The following is a 23,762-nucleotide window of genomic DNA, read 5'->3' as shown; positions in this document are numbered from 1 at the left end:
TACAAATAAATTAGAAGAACATAGGATAGTTTATCTCTCAGACTTGGAAGAGGAAGGAATTTGTGACCAAAAAACTTGAGACCATTATTGATCACAAAATAGAAAACGTTGATTATATCAAGTTAAAAAGCTTTTCTACAAACAAAACGAATGCAAACAAGATTAGAAGGGAAGCAACAAACTGGAAAAACATTTTTACAGTTAAAGGTTCTGATAAAGGCCTCATTTCCAAAATATATAGAGAATTGACTCTAATTTATAAGAAATCAAGCCATTATTAACTGTGAATACATCCAACCATTCTGGAGAGCAATTTGGAACTATGCTCAAAAAGTTATCAAACTGTACATACCCTTTGATCTAGCAGTGTTACTACTGGGCTTATATCCCAAAGAGATCATAAAGAAGGGAAAGGGACCTGTATGTGCACGAATGTTTGTGGCAGCCCGCTTTGTAGTGGTCAGAAACTGGAAACTGAGTGGATGCCCATCAATTGGAGAATGGCTGAATAAATTGTGGTATACGAATATTATGGAATATTATTGTTCTGTAAGAAATGACCAACAGGATGATTTCAGAAAGGCCTGGAGAGACTTACACGAACTGATGCTGAGTGAAACGAGCAGGGCCAAGAGATCATTATGTACTTCAACAACAATATTATATGATGACCAATTCTGAAGGACCTGGCCGTCCTCAGCAATGAGATGAATCAAATCAGTTCCAATGGAGCAGTAATGAACTGAACCAGCTACGCCCAGCAAAAGAATTCTGGGAGATGATGACTAAAAACCATTACATTGAATTCCCAATCCCTATATTTTTGCCCACATGCATTTTTTATTTCCTTCACGGGCTAATTGTATAATATTTCAGAGTCTGATTCTTTTTGTACAGCAAAATAACAGTTTGGTCATGTATATTTATTGTGTATCTAATTTATATTTTAATATATTTAACATCTACTGGTCATCCTGCCATCTAGGGGAGTGGGTGGGGGGGAAGGAGGGTTTGGCAATTGTCAATGCTGTAAAGTTCCTCATACATATAACCTATAAATAAAAGGCTATTAAAAAAAAAAAAAAAGAAATCAAGCCATTCTCCAATTGATAAATGGTCAAAGGATATGAACAGACAATTTTCACATGATGAAACTGAAACTATTACCACTCATATGAAAGAGTGTTCCAAATCACTATTAATCAGAGAAATGCAAATTAAGACAACTCTGAGATATCACTACACACCTGTCAGATTGGCTAAGATGACAGAAAAGATAATGATGAATATTGGAGGGAATGCATGAAAACTGGGATACTGATGCATTGTTGGTGGAGTTATGAGCAAATCCAATCATTCGGGAGAGCAATCTGGCATTATGCCCCAAAAGTTATCAAACTGTGCATACCCTTTGATCCAGCAGTGCTACTATTTGGCTTATTTCCCAAAGAGATACTAAAGAAGGGAAAGGGACCTGTATGTGCCAAAACATTTGTGGTAGCCCTTTTTGTAGTGGCTAGAAACTGGAAAATGAATGGATGCCCATCAATTGGAGAATGGTTGGGTAAATTATGGTATATGAATATTATGGAAAATTATTGTTCTGTAAGAAATGACCAGTAGGATGAATACAGAGAGTCTTGGAGAGACTTATATGAGCTGATGATAAGTGAAATGAGCAGAACCAGGAGATCATTATATACTTCAACAACAATAGTATATGAGGATATATTCTGATGGAAGTGGATATCTTCAACAATGAGAAGATCCAATTCAGTTCCAGTTGATAAATGATGGACAGAATCAGTTCCCCCAGAGAAAGAACACTGGGACTACTTGCATTTTTGCTTTTCTTCCCAGACTATTTTTACCTTTCTGAATCTGATTTTCTTGTGCAACAAGAGTACTGTATGGATCTGAACACATACATTGTACTTAAGATATATCTTAACATATTTAACATGTATGAGACTGCCTGCCATCTAGGGGAGAGAATGGAAGGAGGGAAGGGAAAAGTTGGAATAAAAATGAGTGCAAGTGATAATATTGAAAAATTACCCATGCATATGTTCTGTCAATAAAAAGCTATTTAATAAAAGTTATTAGAGCTCCTAGCACATTCAGTTCAGTTGTTTTTCAATCATATCCAACTCTTTGTGATTCCATTTGGGGTTGTCTTGGCAAAGATATTGGAATGGTTTGCCATTTCTTTGTCCAGCTTGTTTCACATATAAGAAAAATGAGGCAACCAGGGTGAAGTGACTAGCCCATTACTACCTTTGGCACGCTATCCACTGTGCCATCTACCTGCCTGGCATATAGTTGGTACTTTCAAAATGCTTATTAATATGAATTTAGTTAAACTGGATGCTTTTCAGTGTCCAGAACATATTAACCTCATCACAATCTCAAATCACTAAATCCAACTTGCTTATGACCTTCCCCGAAACTTAATATTTTCCCACAGAGGTTTCTGTTTTAGAATTATAAAGTCATAAATTTTATTGTTCCATATGTGGACTTTCTGTTGAAGTTGTCCTCTAAAACATCTAATAAAGTAGTTTATAATAAATATCCTATATATACTCCCATATCACCTCCTCTCCAATATCTAGGAAAATTGCCAAAATATAATAGTGTTCAACAAACATTTTATGAGTTAATATAGAATAAAATTCATATATTAATCAGGACAAAAAACTGGGCATGATTTTATTAGATTTTTTGTTTGAAGAGCCCAAGACATACATATATGTACTAATACACACATATATCTATAAACAATTATACATAACATACATATTAGAAGTAAATGTAGAATGAGGATAATTTGGAGGGGGGGGTGAGCAATTTGTGAATGGGATGTTAGAAATTCAAGTGAATTTAAGTCATGTAGTTTAGGAGTTTTAAGCTCTTTTTTGTATCATAGACTCTTTTGGCAGTCTGGTGACATATCTGAGCCCCTTCTAAGAACAATGTTTTGTTGCCCATATCAACAATGAAAGGAAATGCTACATTTCAGCTTGCAATTAATGAAAATAAAGATTTAATTTTTTATCATCTAAATTCACACACATCCTGAAATCTATCCACCAGACTGTTTTAGAAGAGAGTATGTTCTATATGCCCAACTTAAAAACCCTTGTTCATTTTCCCCTCATTTTTAAGGTAAAGAGACTCAAGACAGATCAGTGATGTACCCAATATTATATTGGTAATAAGGCCTGAGCTATGATTTAAACTATGTTTATCTAGAGGTAGCTACAAATTGCAATGTGTGGAGTGCTAAGACTGGATTCAGGAAGACACTAGTTTAAATTTGACCTCAGACATTTACTTGCTGTGTAATCCTGGGCAAATCAATTAACCTCTATTTGCCTCAGTTTCCTCAACTGTAAAGTGGGTATATCTTGTAGGCTTGTTGTGAGGATCAAATAGATAATTATTTTCAAAGCATTTAGCACAGTGCCTGGAACATAAATGCTCATTCCCTTCCCATTGTGTCCAAAATGAGCACCATTTCCTTGATAGGCTCTATTTCATATATTATCTCTCACAGGACATCTCATATGTCTCTAAAGTGTTAAGGGAAAAATATTGCTATATAACATGTGAACTATATTTCATAAAGGAAAGCATTCAGTCTCTTAAGGATACTATAAAAGGCTTGGATTAAAATGATACATTCTCCAGTGAAAAGACTGGTCAGAACTCTCCATCCTTTTTTAGTTTATATCACAGAGTTAACCATGAGCTCTCATTCAGAACTTATTTAAATCAGGTTTCTTAAAAGAGCTCATATTGCAAAAATACTTTAAGAGCCTTTTTTATGTTAGCAAAGAATTGGAAACTGAGGAGTTGTCCCTCAATTGGGAAATAGCTAAAGGAAGCTTGGGTATATGAGTATGACAAAATATTATTGTGCTGTATAATAAGGGAATGGTTTCAAAAAAACCTTGGAAGACTTGTATAAGCAGATGCAAAGTCAAGTAAGCAGAATCAAGATAACAATTTATATAGTAAGAGCAACTTTGTAAAGATAATCTATCTTGAAAGACTTAGTAACTGATCAACCCAATGACTAATCACATTTCCAAAGAACTCATGTTGAAACATGCAATCCAACTTCAGTTAGAAAGTTGATGAAATTGGACTACAGACTGTGACACATATATTTTCACAAACATATTTATATATGTGCACACATACAGACATGTTTACACATGTTTATATATGTACATAAAATAGTTTTTTATACATGACAAATGTGGGAATTTATTTTGCATTATCTTGGAAATGGGTTTTATTTTTCTTTCCTTCTCAATGGATAGGAGGGATGTGGAAAGGGAGTGAACTGGAAATAGAAAGAAAGTAAAATTGTATTTTAAACATATATGTATATAGTATGTATACATATATTTGCATATATATATATATGTGTGTGTGTGAGAGAATGTAAAATTTTTCCAAATTATATCCTGCTCTCTTCTATAACTCAACACTGGAAAGATGCTAAATCTTAACCTATAAACTTGAAACTTGGGGAAGAATGACTGCCTGAAGCTCATATATCTAAAATTGAAGCCTCCAGAGTCATCTTGTCCAACACACTGATTTTACAACTGAGTAAACCAGGCTAGAAGGATTTACCCAAGGAAATAAACATCATAAATATTATTGATCAATCAGTCAATAAACATTTATTAGGTGCCTATTATGTGCCAAGCACTATTGTTAAATTCTGGGGATAAAAAGACAAAAGACAGTTCCTGCCTTCATATCTTCTATATTCAGGATAATATTCAGGCATTGTTGAAAATTGAATAAAGGTAGACACTAGGTGCTATTATGCTCTGCCTAGCAGTTTGAATCTGAACTTTGGAAACAATTAGTCATGCCATTTCTGGAGTGAAACTTAAATAACCTGGATTCTTTTCATGTCTCTTCTAACTTGGGTTCTTCAATCAAGAAAAGGCCCAAAAGTCATGAAATTTTACCAATTCTGAAGTCATTTGTAGCATTTGATTGACATTGGAACCAATCAATAATTAAATAAAAAAAGCAGGCTGCCCAAATATGTATGCCAATCGGCTGATGTGGGAAAAAATCCAATTTAATTAGGACTGTTAACTGTCCTAATACTAGATACTAGAACCCCTTTAAGTTATACAGGATAACTAAATATTTTTTTCCAACTTTGAAGCTTAAAACAGAAAGGGATTTCTTCTTAGGTCTGAACTAAATAGGAAATTAATTTAGACATGGCACCCTTTTCACCAAGCTTCTATTAATATGCTCTTCTTTACATAGGGAACTCGATATAAATACTTTCATAATCCTCCAAAGTCTGTCTACTGGAATGTCAATTAGGGTAGATTTATGTAAGCCCCTGGGTCACACTTCAGGGAATGAGAGAGACAAGTTATTATTAGTCATTGTCAGTGGGTTCAGTTGAGGATAGAGCCAAAGTGGTGGGTTTTGTTTTGTACATTGAAAAATTCCACTTCACAGTTATGATCTATACTCTGATTCCAGTCAGCTTCTCCTACATGGAGCCATGGCTCATGGCAACCAGGTTAGAAGGTAGATAATTCATGGACCATACAGACAACTAGAAAGCAATTTAAAGATTATGTTATAAAGACTGTGGAGATAATGCTATTTTCTTTGCACACAGGATCAAATACTCCAGAACTAGAAATGATGTTAGAGATCATCAATTTCCAAATTTTACAGTTATATAAATAGAGGCTGAGATTGGTGAAAAGATTAATACAAGTCTATCCAAAACTTGATCCAGGTCCTAGGGGACGCCTAAAAATTGCAGGAGATAGAGCACTGGCACAGGAGTCAGGAGGACCTGAGTTCAAATGTAACTTTATACTCTTCCCAGCTCCTCGATTCCTCATTTGTATAATGAGCTGAAGAAGGAAATGGCAAATCACTCCAGTAACTTTGCAAGAAAGCCCCAAATGGAGCCATGAAGAGCCAGCTACAACTGAATAACAACAACCACCTCTGTTTCAAAATTTACTGTTTTCTACATTAATACCATATTGCCTTTTCAATTGAATTGCATCATTAGTTTAGGCAATAATTTATCAATATAATTTGTATTGATATATTATAATGCAAGAAACATTAAGCATCCACTGTGAATGAAAATATAAACTGAGATAGTCCCCACCCTTAAGGATCTTACATTCTCTGAGAAGTATATGTAATGTTCATAGATAAGTAAACACAGGATAAAATGCATATAAAATGTTTTTTGGCAGGACTCTAACACCTAGGAGAATCAAGAAAAGGTGGATTTCACATGGGAGAAGTGAGGATTTTGGAGTGATAAAGGTACAATGATGACAGCAGGTCACTTTGGCTGAAGCATATAATATATAAGGGGAAGTGATATGAAATCAATATGGCAAGATAAGTTGGAGCCAGATTGTAGAGGGCTTTAAATGCTAAACAAAGGCAATGGGAAGCCCCAGAAGATTCTTGAGCAGATGAATGAGATGGCAGGACTGGAAAAAGGACAGAGTGGAGACAGGAAGAGTGATTAGGAAACTATTGCAATAGTCCAGATAAGAAGTGGTGAGGTCCTAAATGAGGGTGATTGTGATATGGGTAGAGAGGAAATATAAGTGTTTCTGAACGGAAAGAATCAACAGAGCTTCTCAACATATTTCACAAAGGGCTGAAATAAAATAATTTTTCTTTAGAAAAAAATGCTAGTTCTAAAAGCTTGGCAGCAACCAACACAAAATTGAAAATGTATTTTTCTCTCAGTTCATTTCCAAAAAGCAATAGGGCAAACTGGATTTAAAGTTAAGTAGATGGATTCAAAATCTGCCTTGTATAAAACAGCTGCTTAATACATGCTAGTTGGCTTGACCTGAATAGATACATGACCCTGACTCACTTAACTTTTTTGTTTCAATGTCCAAAAGGAAGGATCTGGACTTATTTAAATCTCCTTCTAGCTCTAAATGGATTTAATTTAGACTGAAAACAACATCAAAATACTTAGCTATCCTGTATAACTTAAAGGGCTACTAATATCTTCATAGTTAACAGTCTTAATTAAATTGGATTTTTTTTCCACATCAGCCCATTGGCATGCCTTTGTGGGCAGTCTGCATTTTTAAAATTATTGATGGGCTCCAATATCAGTTAAAGTGCTACTTAAAAATGACTCAAAATTGATATAATTTCATGATTTTTGGGTCCTTTCTTGATCAAAGAACCTAAGTGTTAAAAGAGACATAAAATAAGAATTCAGGTTATTTAAGTTTCACTCCAGAAATGGCAGTATTTCTTTTTTTCCCCAAAGTTCAGATTCAAATTGTTAGGCATAAAACAACAGCACCTAGAGCTGATCTTTATTCAGTTTTCAACATGTGTATGAATGTGTGAATATTGTTTGAATTGACTCAGCCCAAAACACAATAAAGGAAACCCTTACATTTATATAGGAGGTAACCAAAACTGGATGCCTGGTCTGAAGGGGAGATCTCTAATGTGAGAAAACCTGAGTTCAAGTTCAAGAATCATAGATTTAGAGCTGGAAGAAATCTCTGGAGCCTTCTGGTCCAACCCCTTTATGTTAGTTCTTATACTAGCTTTGTGACCCTAAACAAGTTATTGAACATCTCTGCACATCGTTGTCTTGTTTGTGAAACAATGAAAGACTAGAGCTGTTCTTATGTCTTTAGATAGTTGAAAAAAAAAACCCACAAAAAATTCTTGCATTCCTTAAAGTGATTTATGAATGCAAGCTATTATTATTAATTTCCATGTGTGGAATCCAAGACCTAAGCATCACAAATGTGACTGGACTTTGTGAATAAATAAATAAATAGATAGATAAATAAATATAGCAAGCAACCAACACAAAACTGAAAATGTGTTTCATGAATGAATACATAAGCAAATAAATAAACGAATAAAAAGATAAGTGAATAAATGAACAAACAAATAAAAAATAAATTAATTAATAAGTGGACAAATGAATATATAATAAGTAAATACTCATTTCCTTCATTGGGAAAACCTAAGAAAAGATGGTAAAAAACATTGCCTCTTTTATTTGCTTTGACCTCAAAGAAACTATATCTCTCAAACCATTTTCAATAGCACACAAACATTGACTTTTGTCTTCATAATTGATTTATGTCTTCATAGTTTGATTTAATTGTTTTCAAATGATTTAGAGTTGAAAAGGGGTGGTTGAGACCCTCAAGTTCAACCACTCTCACCTCCAGAATCAAATATAAATTCCTATACTTAGCATTCAAAGCCCTTTGGAACCTGTCCCTTTCCTTTTTGAGGTTCCTTGCTACTCTCCTCCACATACTCCATGATCTAATGACTTTGGACTCTTTACTATTTCTCATTAAAGATACTCCAATTCTTGACTCTAGGCATTTTCTCTGACAGTCCCCCCTGCCTAGAATGCTTTCCCTCTTTATGATCTTGACTTTCCTGCCTTCCTTCAAATTCCAGCTAAAACCCCACCTTCCACAAGAAGCCTTTCCTAATCCTTCTCAATCTAATGTTTTCCCTTTACAGACAGTTTCCCAACACATCCTATATATAGTTATTTTGTTCATAGATGTTTCCATGTTCTTTCCTCCATTAGACTTGAAAGCATCTCAAGAGGAGGTATTATTATTATTATTTTTTTTGCCTTTCTTTGTATCCCTGATGCTTAGTACAGTATCTGGCACATAACAGGCACTTAAAAGCTTTTTAATTGACTGTGTGTGTGTGTGTTTCATATTACATTATATCACATTTTATATTAAATCATATCCTACTAATTATAATATATTAATAGTACAATAATTATAATATTACCTATAATAACAATTGTATTATAATTTCTATATATGTATAATACTGGATTTGGATTCAGAAGATTTGAGTTTTGTCATTTGATAGCAAATTATGGGCAAGTCACTCACTTCTGTATGCTTCATTTTCTTTCTTTTATTATGAAGCAGGGTTGATTTAAATGACCTCTAAGGCTTCTACCAGTTTTAACATCCTATGGTTCAACACATGATCAATTCTATTGACCCAATTGACTGAGGCAAATATCTGGGATCTGACTTTTGCTTTTAAGGATTTTTGTAGTCTCCTTCTTGTTCCCTGAATGAGTCCCTGGAATCCTACAGGTGGAGAAGATTATACTGAATGTTTCTAGAGAAAAGAGGAAAAGCTTTATCACATTTTAACATCCTTTTGGATGGAGAAAGATTTCTGCCTTATCACTAGAGACGTGTATGAAACAATTTTTTCCACTGCTGGCTTCCTGACTTGGGAAATAAATCAGATTTAAGGGGAAAAAAATCCTGAGCTGCCTGAAAACCTTTTTCTTTTTGTGAAACTAAGGAAGGGATATTCTAAGTGTGAATCTGAGTAAATCTGAAGGATTTAGATAGCAAGTAAGAGTTATTATTTGTGAATGAGTAATGAGAAAAAGCTAGGCTTGTATTTTTCTGTTTCTAATAATTTCTTATTTGTTAAAAGTGTCTCCAATGAGCATATTTTAATAGTATCAGGTGTTCAACAGACAGTGAAAACTTGGATTAACTTAAATGAGGTAATTAATTATAATAATAAATAGCTAGTATTTACATAGTATCAGGTTCTATATTAAGTACTTTATAAATATTATCTCAGTTGATCCCATAATTGCTCTTGGAAGCGAATGTTGTTATAACCCTTATTTTACAGATGAGAAAACTAAGGCAAGTAGAATTAAGTGACTTACCAAATTCATACAGCTGGTGTCTGAGATTGGATTTGAACTCATCTTCCTGAATCCTTAGCACTCTACTAACCTAGCTGTCAGGGAATAGAAACCTGAGATCAAAACAGTTTTCTAATCAATCTAAGGTTAACCTGAAGTCACTTTTGTATTACACTTTCCTACTAAAAATCATATATATATATATATATGTATGTATCTCACTTTTTTGATTTAGTAAATATTTTTGTTTAGTTGTTTTTCAATCCTGTCCAAGTCTTCTTGACCCTGTTTTGGAGTTTTCTTGGCAAAGATAGTGAAATGGTTTGCTATTTCCTTCTCCAGCTCATTTTACAGATGAGGAAAATCAGACAAGGAGGATTAAGTGGTCAGGGTCAGTAACTGAGTAAGTAAGTAACTGAGGCTGGATTTGAATTCAGGTCTTCCTGATGCCAGCCAAATCCAGCACTCTATCCACTGCTCCACCTAATAAATATATAGAAGCCAACCTAATTTAAGAGTATCATTAAAGAATTAAAATTAAAAGAGATCTCAAAGGCTATAGACCTAGTCATTTTCTTAGGTTCATTGAATTTATTTTTAAAATCATAAAACATTTCTTACAAAAAAGCATTACATTCTTTACACTACTCTGAATGTATGCCAGTGACACCTCCCTCCCCCCAAAAACTAATTTACATGACCACAAAACAAATCCAAACTCTTCATTTTACAGACAAGGAAACTGAGGTCCAGAGGTTCAGTGACTTATCCCGTCACACAGCAATATCAGCTAGACAGCTCTCAGCTAAACCTGCAATGTAGCTCTTCCTAGTACCATTTAATTCTTCAATCAGCACATATTCTGTGCTGATTTGCAACAACATAAATCTTGTCCTTAAAACAGCAAAAACACTTAGAAACACCTCTAATTTACCACAACAAAGCCACAAAACAACCATACAAACCCTAGTATAAAGGATGGCAGTTGTGGCTTGTCTGGTATCTAAAAATGCATTGGGGTATAATGGAAAGAGAGGCTGGACTTGTAATCAGAGAATACGGTTAAAATCTCATCTCTGATGTTTACTGACTGCGTGAGTCTAGGCAAGTCATTTAATCCCTGTACTTAAATTTTATATAACCCAACTGACTCAGGGAAATGCTTATTGATTTGAATTCTGTGGTTGATACTTCTATGGCTCTCTTCCTTTACAGATACATTTCCTTATCTATAAAATAAGGGACTTGGAAGCAATGACCTCAAAGATTTCTTCCAATGTTAAATCTATGATCCTATTAACTCTCTCCAAATATTTGTGGCACCTCTTTGGCAATTTCTTCTAACAGAGCCTTTGCTGTTCTTTGATATAAACTAAGAAATAATGTATCGTGGATTATGTCTTAAAATAGCAACAGTATGTGCTTTAATGCTAATGTACATTAATGTATACACACCCAGAAGAAGGTTTAGAGGGAGAATAATTTTTGGAACTAATGTGCTATATTTTGTATATGCTTCTCCTCTCCTCTCATATGAGATTTTAACTTATTAGTGAAAATATTTTATTAATTTTATAAAGCTAGAAAACTTTAGCTGTTATGATGAGAGTGGAGACTTGAAAATCTCCCTCTGAATTCTATTAGTGAAGCAGATGGAATAAGCAGTGGCATAAGAATCATCATTTAACAGGGATGAGAATGGATGCTAAGTTGCCTCTTTCTGGATCTGTGATTTCACTGCAATAGGGAATTTCTGATAAGAAGCTTCCTCTACCAATGTTTCTACTAGAGTTCCCTAATTAGCTGAGAAATTAAGTAACTTGCCAGGATCACACAAGCTATTGCTTTGTATATCATGGGTGGAACTTAAACCACATTTTCTAGACTTCACAATCCTATCTCTAATAATTTTTTAAAAAAATAAAGAAAAATGTCCCCCATTAATTGAGAAAACAAAATGATCAACAAGCCCCACCACATTGTGTCTATGCTGCAACCCAACTACATTATCTAATAAAGATGTCATTTCGGCCTTGAGTTTTTTGAAAAATGAACCATATTCTTAGATTCATTCTTGGGTCTACCCAAAAAACCAAAGTTTTGGTAGCATCTATCTCCTTATAGCTGTTTGATCTCATACCAAAGAGCTTAGCCATGCTGAAAACAGATTCCACATGTAAATTTTACTCAGAAAAGTAAAAAAAAAATCAATAAATATCTCAGTGTAAAAATAAAAACTGATTTTCAATGTGTTCTGATGGTCATGAAGAAATAGGATAGGAGGTAGTTATGGAATAAATGAGTCAGTCTCAGCTTTACCAAAGCAATTAACCTGATACAAAACAGCTAAACAAATAGAAGAAAATTGAAGAGCATCAAAATGATACCTCATATTTTTTATATTGGACCTATGATGTCATTGGTGTAAGTAATTAACAGTTATGAAAATTCTATCAATGCAGTCAAAGAACTATTTTCTAGCATCATTGGCAACTTTTATAAGCAAAGTAATTTCTGATGAATGGTGTTTTTATGCTACAAAAAGTTTCCCCATCATTCTCATAAAAATCCTTTACTATATGAGTTAAAATATAATATATTAAAGTTAAATATTCGAAATATTCGAAACTATTGTTTGCTTGTATTTTTGTTTTTCTTCCCAGGTTATATTTACCTTATTTCTAAATTCGATTTTTCTTGTGTAGCAAGACAAATGTATAAATATGTATACATATATTGTATTTAACATATACTTCAACATATTTAATATGTATAGGACTACCTGCCATCTAGGGGTGGGGGTGGAGAGAAGAAGGAGAAAAGTTGAACAGAAGTTTTTGCAAGAGTCAATGTTGAAAAATTATCCATGCATATGTTTTGTCAATAAAAAGCTATAATAATAATAATAAAAGATGAATTCTGGAGAGGTATAGACAACAAAAGGTCAGGGTGAAACATTTTTTAATCCAAGATAACTCAGAAGTTTGAAAGAAGAGGTATGTGACACCAAGGTGAAGGTTGGCCCAAAGCACATGTGTTGGCAACATTAGTAGTGGATCTTGAAGGTGGCATGATAATAGCAACAGCTTAGGAAGCTCTTCAACCCTGGGATGGTAAAGGAGTCGTCAGATAGCTGCTCAAAAAAAAGATTACTTGAGCTGATAGACAATGTTGGGCAACTCCATTGCCCACACACAATCCTGGGCTACAGTTGCAGAAGAGAGGAGTGCCAACTCTTGCCGTTAAAGGGAATTAGGGGTCCTTCCTGGGTAAAGATTAAAACACAGAACAAGAGAGCAGTGACCTTACCGCTTTCTTAGATCACACCACTTTGGAAACACTGAACAATTACAGACACCAAGAACTGGCTCTGAAAACAACAGCACATAAGAGCCTGAAGCTTGGAACAGTGCCTCCTTATCTTCACATGACTAGAGTTGGGAGCCTCAATCTCTAAGCTGATTGGCAAAGCCCAGCACTGAGATCAAATGTGCATAGCACTCATGTAGGAACAACATTTCCTTCTATGATTCTCATTAGTGGACTACTATTTCCTATATTATTTATAATTGGCTTGATTACAGCACTAAAATATTATCTAAAAAAATCTGGTGACAAGGGGAATTTGGGCAAATTAACTAGAAATGATTCCACATGCATATTCTGTCCTAATTAATTTCTCACTGAGACAAATGATAAAAGAGAGAACATTATGGAAAGCATTGTCACTATCAGAGAGAATCCAAAGGTCCAAGAAATAATGGTATTTACCAACTTAGATTCAGAAAAGATCTAGGAACCAAAAGATGGTTAAAGTATAACTAGGAATTGCCCTAAATGCCTATGTACATGGTTCCAAGTCAGGGAAATAGAGGAATCAAATAATCCATAGGATTGACAAAGAAGACATAAGTAAATTAACAAAATTCACTGACCTTTAACCTTGTATAACATTTACATTTTCATTATTGGCTCCATGTAATGCAATCAATAATTAACACTTAACCATAAAAAACTTACTCAAATATTAAATGTCAAATGTAGTAAAGGTCAATAAGTCAGTCACATGTCTATGTTGACCTAAACAAAAGTTTATGATCATGACATAGTATAAAAATAAAGCCTGAAGGAGACTGAGAGAAGTGGGAGCATCACTTCCATCAGTTCCTCACACAAACTACCCCACAATTCCTGTCTTTCTTTGATGCCGACCCTATTCCTCCTGCTCAGCTCCCTGGATCCCTTGCAGAGGCTGGACCCCTGCATAAAGTTAAACATTAAAATAAAGTCCAAAGTCAGGAAATGAATTGGGAAAATGAGCAAACAACAACAACAACAAAAGAACCTAACCATAGCAGTTTACTGTGATGACAGGGAAGATTAAGACTCAAACTCAGAAGACAACATAAAAAGATCTATAAGCAAATCCTCAAATTAAAATGTGAATTGGACAAAAGTAGCACCCACCAATCACCTCCTGAAAGAGATACCAAAATGGAAAAAATGAAAACTCCCAAAAATATCATAGTAAAATTCCAGAGCTCCCAAGTCAGGGAGGAAATGCTGCAAGCAGTTAGAAAGAAATTTAAATATTGTGAAGCAAAAGTCAGAATTACACACGATTTAGCAGTTTCCACATTAAAGGAGAACAGGGCTTGGAATATTATATTCCAGAAGGCAAAGAATCTAGGGTTACATTCAAGAATGACCCATTTAGCAAAATTGAGTGTTATCATTTGGTGGGAAAGACACATTTAATGGAATTGCAAACATTCCTGATGAAAAGACCAGACTGGAGAGAAAATGTGACATTCAAACACTACATGTCAAGATAAGTTTAAAATGGGTAAATGATTTATTTTTTCCCTCTCAATAGTATTTTATTTTTACAAGTACATGTAAATACAGTTTTCAACATTCACTTTTGTAAAACTTTGCATTCCAAATTTTTAAACATATTTCCATATTTGTCATTTTGTGCAAAAAAATTCAGACCAAAAAAACAAAAACAAACAAAAAAGATGAAAATACTACACTTTGATTCATATTCAGTCTTTATAATTGTTCCTCTGGATGCAGATGATATTTTCCATCTTAAGTCTATTAGAATTACCCTGAATCACCACAATGCTGAGAAAAGCTAAATCTATCATAGTTGACAGATCATCACATAATCCTACTATTACTGTGTACTTTGTTCTTTTGGTTCTGTTCACTTTTAGTTCTGTTAACTTCATTTACCATCAGCTCAGTTAAGTCTTTCTAGGCTTTTCTGAAATCAGCCTGCTCATCATTTCTTATAAGAACAATAATATTCCATTACCTTCACATTTCTTACTCAGCCATTTCCCAACTGATTATCATCTATTAAATTTCAACTTCCTTGACACTACAAAAAGAGCTGCTACATGTGATTGCACATGTGGGTCCTTTCCCCGTCTTTTATGATCTCTTTGGGATATAGACTGTGACACTGCAGGATCAAAGGGTATGCACAGTTTCATAGCGTTTGGACATAGTTCCAAATTGCTCTCCAGAATGATTGGATCCATTCACAACTCCACCAACAATGTATTAGTGTCCCAGTTTTCCCACATCCCCTCCAACATTTGTCATTATTTTTTCCTGCTGTCTAAGCCCAATCTGAGAGGTATGTAGTGGTACCTCAGAGTTTTCTTAATTTGTGTTTCTCTGATCATTCCCCTGTTGAAGGGGTCATGGAAAACTGGGACACTAATACATTGTTGGTCAAATTGTGAACAGATGCAGCCATTCTGGAGAGTAATTTGGAACTATACTCAAAAGGTTATTCAACTGTGCATACCCTTTGACCCAGCAGTGTTTCTATTGGGCTTATATCCCAAAGAGATCTTAAAGGAGGGAAAGGAACCCATGTGCCAAAATGTTTGCATCAGCCCTTTTTGTAGTAGCAAGAAACTGGAAACTGAGTGTATGCCCATCAACTGGAGAATGGCTGAATAAGTTATGGTATATGAATATTATGGAATATTATTGTTCTATAAGAAACAACTAGTAGGATGATTTTAGAAAGGCCTGGAGAGAGTTACATAAACTGATGCTAAGTGAAATAAGCAAAACCAGGATTTCATTGTACACAGCAATAGTAAGATTTTATGATGATCAATTCTGATGGACGTGGCTCTTCTCAACAATGAGATGATTAAGGCCAGTTCCAATCATCTTGTGATAATGAGAATCATCAACACCTAGTGAGAGGACTGTGGGAACTGAGTGTGTATCACAACTTAGCATTTTCACTTCTTTTTTTGTTGTTTGCTTGAATTTCATTTTCTTTCTCATTTTTTTTTCCTTTCTGATCTGATTCTTTTTGTGCAGCAAGATAACTGTATAAATACATATGCCTATATTGCATTTACCTATTTAAAAAAATGAATAGAGATTTAGAGCATTTTTTTCATAGACTTGAAATGGCATTAATTTCTTCATCTGAAAATTGTCTGTTCATATCCTCTGACCATTTATCAATTGGGGAATGACTCGTATTATTACAAATATAAGTCTGTTCTCTATATATTTTAGAAATGAGGTTTTTACCAAAATCATTGGCTGCAAAATTTGTTTACCTGTTTTCTGCTTCCTTTCTAATTTTGGCTGCATTGATTTTGTTTGTGCAAACCCTTTTTAATTTAATGTAATCAGAATTACCATTTTGCATTCCACAATGTTCTCTTGTTCTTCTCTGGCCATAATTTTCCCTTTTCTCCACAGATCTAATAGAGAGACTATATATCTTGATCTACTAATTTGCTTAGAGTATCACCTGGTATGGATGCATCGACCTTATCTTGGTAAAGGATGTTAGATGTTGGTCAATGCCTAATTTCTGACAAACTGTTTTCCAATTTTCCCAGAAATTTTTGTCAAATAGTGAGTTTTTATCCCAAAAGTTGGAGTCTTCGTGTTTATCAGGCACTAGTTTATGATAGTCATTGAGTATTGTGTCTTGCATATCTAGTCTATTTCACTGATCCCTTACTCTACTTCTTAGCCATTACCAAATGGGGTTGTGAACTTGTCCAACTACTCTGAATTGCTATTTAGAACTGTGCTTAAGGGCTATAAAAGTGTGCATATATTTTGACCCAACAATACTAGGTCTGTATCTCAAAGAGATTAAAAAAAAAAAAAAAAAATGAAAAGGGCCTATGTGTATATCGTGATGGCAAAGAATAGGAAATTGAGAGGATGCCCAACAATTGAGGAATGACTGAATAAGTTGTGATATGTGATAGTGATGAAATACTATTGGACTTTGTCTTACTATAAAAAATGATAAAGAGGATGGTTTCAGAAAAATGTGGGAAGACTTAGGTGAATTGATTCAGAACCAGGAAGAACTAGAAAGAACATCATATACAGTGGCAGCAATATTATAATAATTACCAACTGTGAAAGACTCTGATCAATACAATGATCCAAAACAATTCTGAAAGACTCAAGATGAAAAATGCTACTCACCCTCAGAGAGAAAACTAATGAACTCTTGAGTGCAAACTTAACTATAATTTTTCACTTTATGTTTCTTACAGGGCTTTTTAAAATTTTTGCAACATGGGCATTATGGAAATATGTTTTGCATGATTTCACATGTATAATTGATATAGTAATGTTTGCCTTCTCAATGGATAGGGGAGGGGCTAAGGGGAAAGAATTTAGAACTCAAGAATGTCTTAAAATGTTAAAAAGAAGTAATACATTTTAAAAAAGATTAATCTTTTCAAGGGAAGTTTTCATATGTCCATCATGAACATTACAATTAACATTTTCTATCACCTTAAAGTTTATAAAGCAGTTTATTTCATCAGTGAAACAAAACCACATATGATTTTACAAATACTGTAAGGATCTCTCTATTTTTTTTTTGGACTCTTGTACAGAAAGACAAGATAAAGTTCCCTAAAGTTGAATTAGGGACCAAGAGTGAAAAGCAAGAAGGAACTCTGCTTTAAGTGGTGACAGAATTTAAGATGATGGTGAATTGAGTTGTGAATATTAACTTTAGAATAAAGAAAAATGTGTCTAAAACTTAAAAAAAATGAAAAAGGCTTTACCTAGAATTGGCACAAAGGTAGTTATAAAGCAGTTAAATGATTCAGTTATCAAGTTCTCACTCTCCAATATAATAGCTTCCCCTATATTGGTATTAATTATTTCAAAAGACCAATTCGGAGACTAGATGCAGCAGTGGATAGAAAACTGGTCCTGGAGTCAGGAGAACCTAAGTTCAAATCTGGCCTCAGACACTGTTAACATTTCTTAGTTGTGTGACTCTGGTCAAGTTGCTTAACCCCAATAGCCTCACAGAAAAAAAAAAAAGCAATTCAATCCCATCTCCTAAAGTCATTATACAGATGCTAGTATTTGACCAAAAGAATGGAAACAAAAGCAAAGATGAGTTTAGTTGTTCAGGTAACAATAGAAGGGCCTTTTGGAAAAAAAAAAAGTATAAAATTCTACTGATAGAAAGAGCAACATCTAAAGCACAGATTGTGGTGATCTTCTTCTTTAAAATAATAATAATAGTTCTCTCTGGGAGAAAGCAGGTTTCTCGGAGAGGTTTTCTGGAGGCAGCTTTAGTTTCAGTTACAAGTAAATAATCACCCAAAATCGCATCCAGCTGATAAAAGTTCAGATCTTTTATTGTGTCCTTCAACAGTTAGCTCAGAAGGCCTATCTCTCTGCTTGGTTCCAAGAGTTCTTGCAGCTTTGTCCTTTGCTCCTGCCTCTGCTTTCTTCAGCCTCCAGCCAACACCAAGGTGGAAGATGCAATGAATCTCTCTTGCCTCAAAGAGAGGACTTGTGCGCTTCCTCCCAGAGTGCTCCTCTCCAACCCCAGTCAATGTTCCGGAGAAATTCTTCTAAGCTCTAAGAGCTTCCTCCAAATATATGATCTTTCAAAGGTTAACTCCTCCTTCTGAGAGAATGGGATTCTGGTTTATCTCCCAGAGTGCTCTCTGGCCCTAAGAACTTCAAGGGAAGTATGAACACAAGCATTATTGTCTGGCCCAAAATATCTCCTTCTAAGATCAATTCAATCATATTGAACCATGCTAAATTAGATAATTATTGTCTCTATCAACTTTAATGACTTAATTTGTAAAGATTCCAATAACAGATCATCCTTCTTCTTGAAACTTGAAATTGGACATATATTAAGACACAAGACAAAATAAAAATAGTAGTGACTACAACTTTATCCTTTATGTTTTGAAAGGTCTAGTATCCATAACAATTCATTTGCTTTTGTCCATTTTGCTTATAACAAATGGACAAGAATGGGAACTCTAGGAATTCAGATAGAACTTTTCTTAACCATATAAGGATTTTTAAAAATTGCTCATTCGTACACTAAGCCTAAAAATTCTACCACAGGCAATTCAGTCATAGGCATGCCAAATAAATAAACAAAACTCTGTAGAAAATTACAATGTAAATTTATTAGTTGGTTCCTGTGTGTTTTAACAAAGACAGAAGCACCAAAAAAGCCAACATCAGTAAGGCACAGTTGCAGACTTCTTATTGACCCATTTCTCCCTTTGATATGATCTAGAAGGTATTTGATGATTTGAAACAATATTCCAATTGCCAGAGGTAAGTGGTGGGGAAGCCTGTCTCCACTTCTCATGAGGAACACACAGAAAAAGCTATCACATTCTGAGATGGCAGGGAATCAGGAACTCCCAGGCACACTACAAGGGAAGGGAAGCATTAGATGGCACACAGCTGTTATGAGTCCTAATCAACAAGCAACTTCCTCCTCCAACCTCAAACCAGAAACTGATGAAAGGCAATCTCACTCTTGCCTTCGACTTAGTCATCTGACTTGGCCTCTTCCCCCAGTTTGCCCCAGTTTAGCCAGTTTGCCCCAGAATCTGGAGGTCTAGACCATGGTAAAGTTATTATTACCTTTATTTTACAGGTGAAGGAATTGTGGCAGAGAGAAGTTAAATAACATACCCAGGATCACACAGCTAGGAAGTGTCTGAGATAAAATTTGGATTCAAGTCTTCTTGACCATAGCTCCAAAACTCTAACCACTGCACGACTTGGCTATCTAAATGTCTTTGCTCACTGTATCTCCCCGTATCTCAAAAGTCTTTATATTATTTTTTCTCCTAAGTATTTCTGCCAATACTTTAAATTGCATCTCAAATAACTATGTGTATCTTTCATTTTTAAATGTATAGACAATATAGATGTACAAATGTATAGACAAATATATAAATGTATAGACAATATATTGCTGGATTCTAATTTTAATCCATTCTGTTTCCTTTTTTATAAATGAGTTAATCCCATTAACATTATAATTATTTGTGAATTCCCATCCATTTTATTTTTACTTACTATTGTCCTTCTCAGCCTTTCTTTTTACACTTTTTACACTATTCCAATTACCTTACCCTCACTTCTTATCCTCCTATTCCACCCATCCTTCAAAGAATCCCTTGTGTTTATATTTACATAAACTTAAGTTCTTCCTGAAAGCCTTCCCATGTGCCTTTACTCAATGATGACATTTCACATCCAGAGCTTATGCAAATGCTTTGCTTACATCCTCCTATGCATTTATGTAATAGCTATCTCTTTCACTAACTACTTTGTATTTTGTGAAGGTTTTCTGGAGGCAGCCTTAGTCTCAGTTGAAATAAATAACTACTCCAAAATCGCAGCCAACTGATAAAAATGCAAACGTTTATTTCTCCTTCCAAAATAGCCCGCTTAGTTGAGGCCTAACTCTTTGCTTGAGCTCTTGCAGCTTTGTCCTTGGCTTCTGCCTCTGCTTTCTTCAGTCTCCAGCCAGCACCAAGTTGGATGATGCGATGGATTGAGTCGCTCACTGGAACTGTATTTATGCTACTTCTCTGAGAGGGGGATTGTGGGATATCTCCCAGCATGCTTTCTGAAATCTCCCAGACATGTGAACTCCATTGAGTACTTAGATACTTATGAGCTCTCTAACGGTGTGAACACAAGCATTGTTTCCATCAGTTGTACTTAGTACCTAGTTCAAGTTCTGGCCCAAAATAACTCTTTCTAAGATTAAATCAACTCCAATGGCTTAATACTTTGTAAAGATTCCAACAGTATTTGTTTTGCATATATTTGTTCTGCATATTCTTGTGTATGGAACATGTTGTCTCCCTCAATAGAATGTTAGTTCTTTGAAGGGACTGATTCAATTTTTTTTTCATGACCTCAGCACCCAATATAGTGTTTGGTACATAATATTGATTATGTTTATTTGAGAATGCATTCTATTCCATTTCCTAATAAACGTCCTGAAGTTAGAGACCACATTTTCAAAACCTTATATCTCTCCCACTCAGTGTATACATAATGTTCATTTAATTGAATTCCAGAATTGAAGTCTTCCTTAAAATGAAATGGTTGTCAGTTTGAGACACATCAAATGCCTTGACTCCCACCCAGTACCTGTTTTTTGGTCACAGTGCCATCCACAGGGTCCACATATTCAAAACTGTCTGTTTTTTCCACATTGTAGATATGGTTCCCCACAGCAAACTGCTGGCCAGTGAATGACTTGTCAGTGACCAAGGCCTCCAGATCTTGCATGATATAATACGTCATCTTTGGCTCTAGCTCTTCATAATCAAACCTGGTATGAAAGGAGAGAGACAGTTAAAGTAATCATAGAACCAGAAGGTTGGAAGGAACTTCTAAGCCCATCTGATTTTTTACCATTCCTCCCAGACACTAGACTGAACTGAAAAACATTTCAATAAAGTGAGGAGAGGGAGACTGCAATGATGTTATGGGCCAGAACTCTGAAACAAGGATTCTTTTTTTTTTTTTTTTTTTTTTTTTAATTTATTTAATAGCCTTTTAATAGCCAGGTTATATGTATGGGTAACTTTACAGCATTGACAATTGCCAAACCTCTTGTTCCAATTTTTCCCCTTTCCCCCCATCCCAGATGGCAGGATGACCAGTAGATGTTAAATATATTAAAATATAAATTAGATACACAATAAGTATACATGACCAAACCGTTATTTTGCTGTACAAAAAGAATCAGACTCTGAAATATTGTACAATTAGCCTGTGAAGGAAATAAAAAATGCAGGTGGGCAAAAATATAGGGATTGGGAATTCAATGTAATGGTTTTTAGTCATCTCCCAGAGTTCTTTTGCTGGGCGCAGCTGGTTCAGTTCATTACTGCTCCATTGGAAATTATTTGGTTGATCTCATTGCTGAGGATGGCCAGGTCCATCAGAACTGGTCATCGTATAGTATTGTTGTTGAAGTATATAATGATCTCTTGACCCTGCTTGAAACAAGGATTCTTTACAAGGTGTTAAGTCAGTGGAATTAATGAGACAATGGTTATCTAGTTTCGCATGGTGATTAATAGTTCTCTAAGTTCAGTATGATTGATTTAATCTTACAACAAATAATGGTTTCCTAGTGATATAATGATGGGTTTATACTCAGTGTAGAGCATATAAGCTGGGATTCAGAGACAGAGACAGACCCAGAAGGGCTCAGAGAGAGACTCAAAAGGGCCAGACACAAACTTGGAAGAGACCCAGAGCCAGATTCATTCACTACATCTCACACCACCATGGTGGCAGGCCTCTCCTACTTAGCTTCTCCATAGAAACCAAGACTCCAGAAGGCTTCTAAGAAAGCTAGCCCAGGCCCCAGGCAAGGAAACTATATTGTGAAGGAGATAATAAAGGATTTGGACTTTAACACCTGGCTATTCTCTGGTGATTACTCTATTGAAACAAAAGCTGCTCAGAGACCTCCAGAAAACCAAACAAGAACATTGCACAATTCCATCATTAGCAAGAATTTAACGATTTTTTACAATTGTCCAAGCAAACCTTACAGAAAATAAACACTTTCTTATAACAAATTTCTTCAGAGTTGTTACACATTTGAAACCGTGTTATCTCTTCCCAGAAAATCAATTTGGGAAAGAATGTCCTTTATGATTACCTTGCAGTCATATCAACCTATCTGTATCCTCTAGTCTAGGATGATAGAAAGGGCTGGCTAAGCCAGTAAATAAATGGAAGCTCTTGGAAAAATACCTGTACTTAGTATTGCTGCTACAAGCAGATGATCTTATTTTCAGATCTTGGAGAGGATTTACCTAAAGAGGGTGGCTGTACATATGAAGCAGTCAGAAGGCATTAAATGCCTGAAATTGTTGTAATAAAGGTTCACAGGACAATCGACTAGGAACTGGGAGGGACTTTAGAGATAGTCTAGTTCAACCATATCGAATTATAAATGAGAAAACTGAAGCTCAGAGAATGATAACTGGTTTGTCCAAGGTCATGCAGGTAGTAAATTAGAATGTAAACTCCTTGAGGGCAGGCACTGTCTTGCTTGCTGCTATTTGATACTTAGCATAGTGCCTGGCACATAAGTGCTTAATAAAGTGTTCTAATTAAGTTATCTAAACCAAGATTTGAACACAGGGTTTACAATTCCAATTTCAATGTTCTTTTCTATCTACAATTCTCCAAAAATTAGCAATGATCTCTTAATTACAAAAACTAATGTTTTTTTTTTTTTTCAATTCTGATGCTTCTTGACCTCCCTGTAGCATTTAATAATTTTGATCACTTTTTCTTCCAGGATGCTTTCTCCTCTCTGTTCTCTCCTGGCTCTTCTAAAAAAGTCTCCTCTCTGATTATGCTTACAATTGTAGAGATCTTTTCAAGGCTCTGTCTTTGGCAACTTTTTCCTCTCTATGCTTTTTGTTATTTCACTTGTTGATTTTATCATCTCCTCTAGGTTCAATTATCCTCTTTATGTAGATGCTTCCCAGACTAATATATTCAGCCCTGTCTTCTCTCCTGAGCCACAGTCATAGATCACCAATTTCCTTTTAAACATCTTAAACTGTATGTTTTGTAGGCATCTCAAACTCAACATATTCAAAATAGAATTCTATCACTATCGTTCTCCTCAAATCCTCTCTTG

General features: G+C 34.9%; 1 protein-coding gene across 1 annotated transcript in view; it reads right to left on the bottom strand.

Moving 5' to 3' along the window:
• PGM5 (phosphoglucomutase 5) overlaps positions 1 to 23,762 on the bottom strand; it is a 288,406-nt gene that overhangs the window by 26,821 nt on the left and 237,823 nt on the right. The window contains exon 9 of the mRNA XM_031943510.1: positions 21,236 to 21,419. Within this exon, the coding sequence (XP_031799370.1) occupies positions 21,236 to 21,419 (184 nt within the window). The remainder of the gene's footprint in view (positions 1 to 21,235; positions 21,420 to 23,762) is intronic.

This window comes from Sarcophilus harrisii, chromosome 1 (assembly GCF_902635505.1).
Source record: "Sarcophilus harrisii chromosome 1, mSarHar1.11, whole genome shotgun sequence".
In the NCBI taxonomy this organism is placed as follows: domain Eukaryota; kingdom Metazoa; phylum Chordata; class Mammalia; order Dasyuromorphia; family Dasyuridae; genus Sarcophilus; species Sarcophilus harrisii.
The sequence above is the reverse complement of the archived record's forward strand: the minus strand, read 5'-3'. Positions and strand labels throughout refer to the sequence as shown.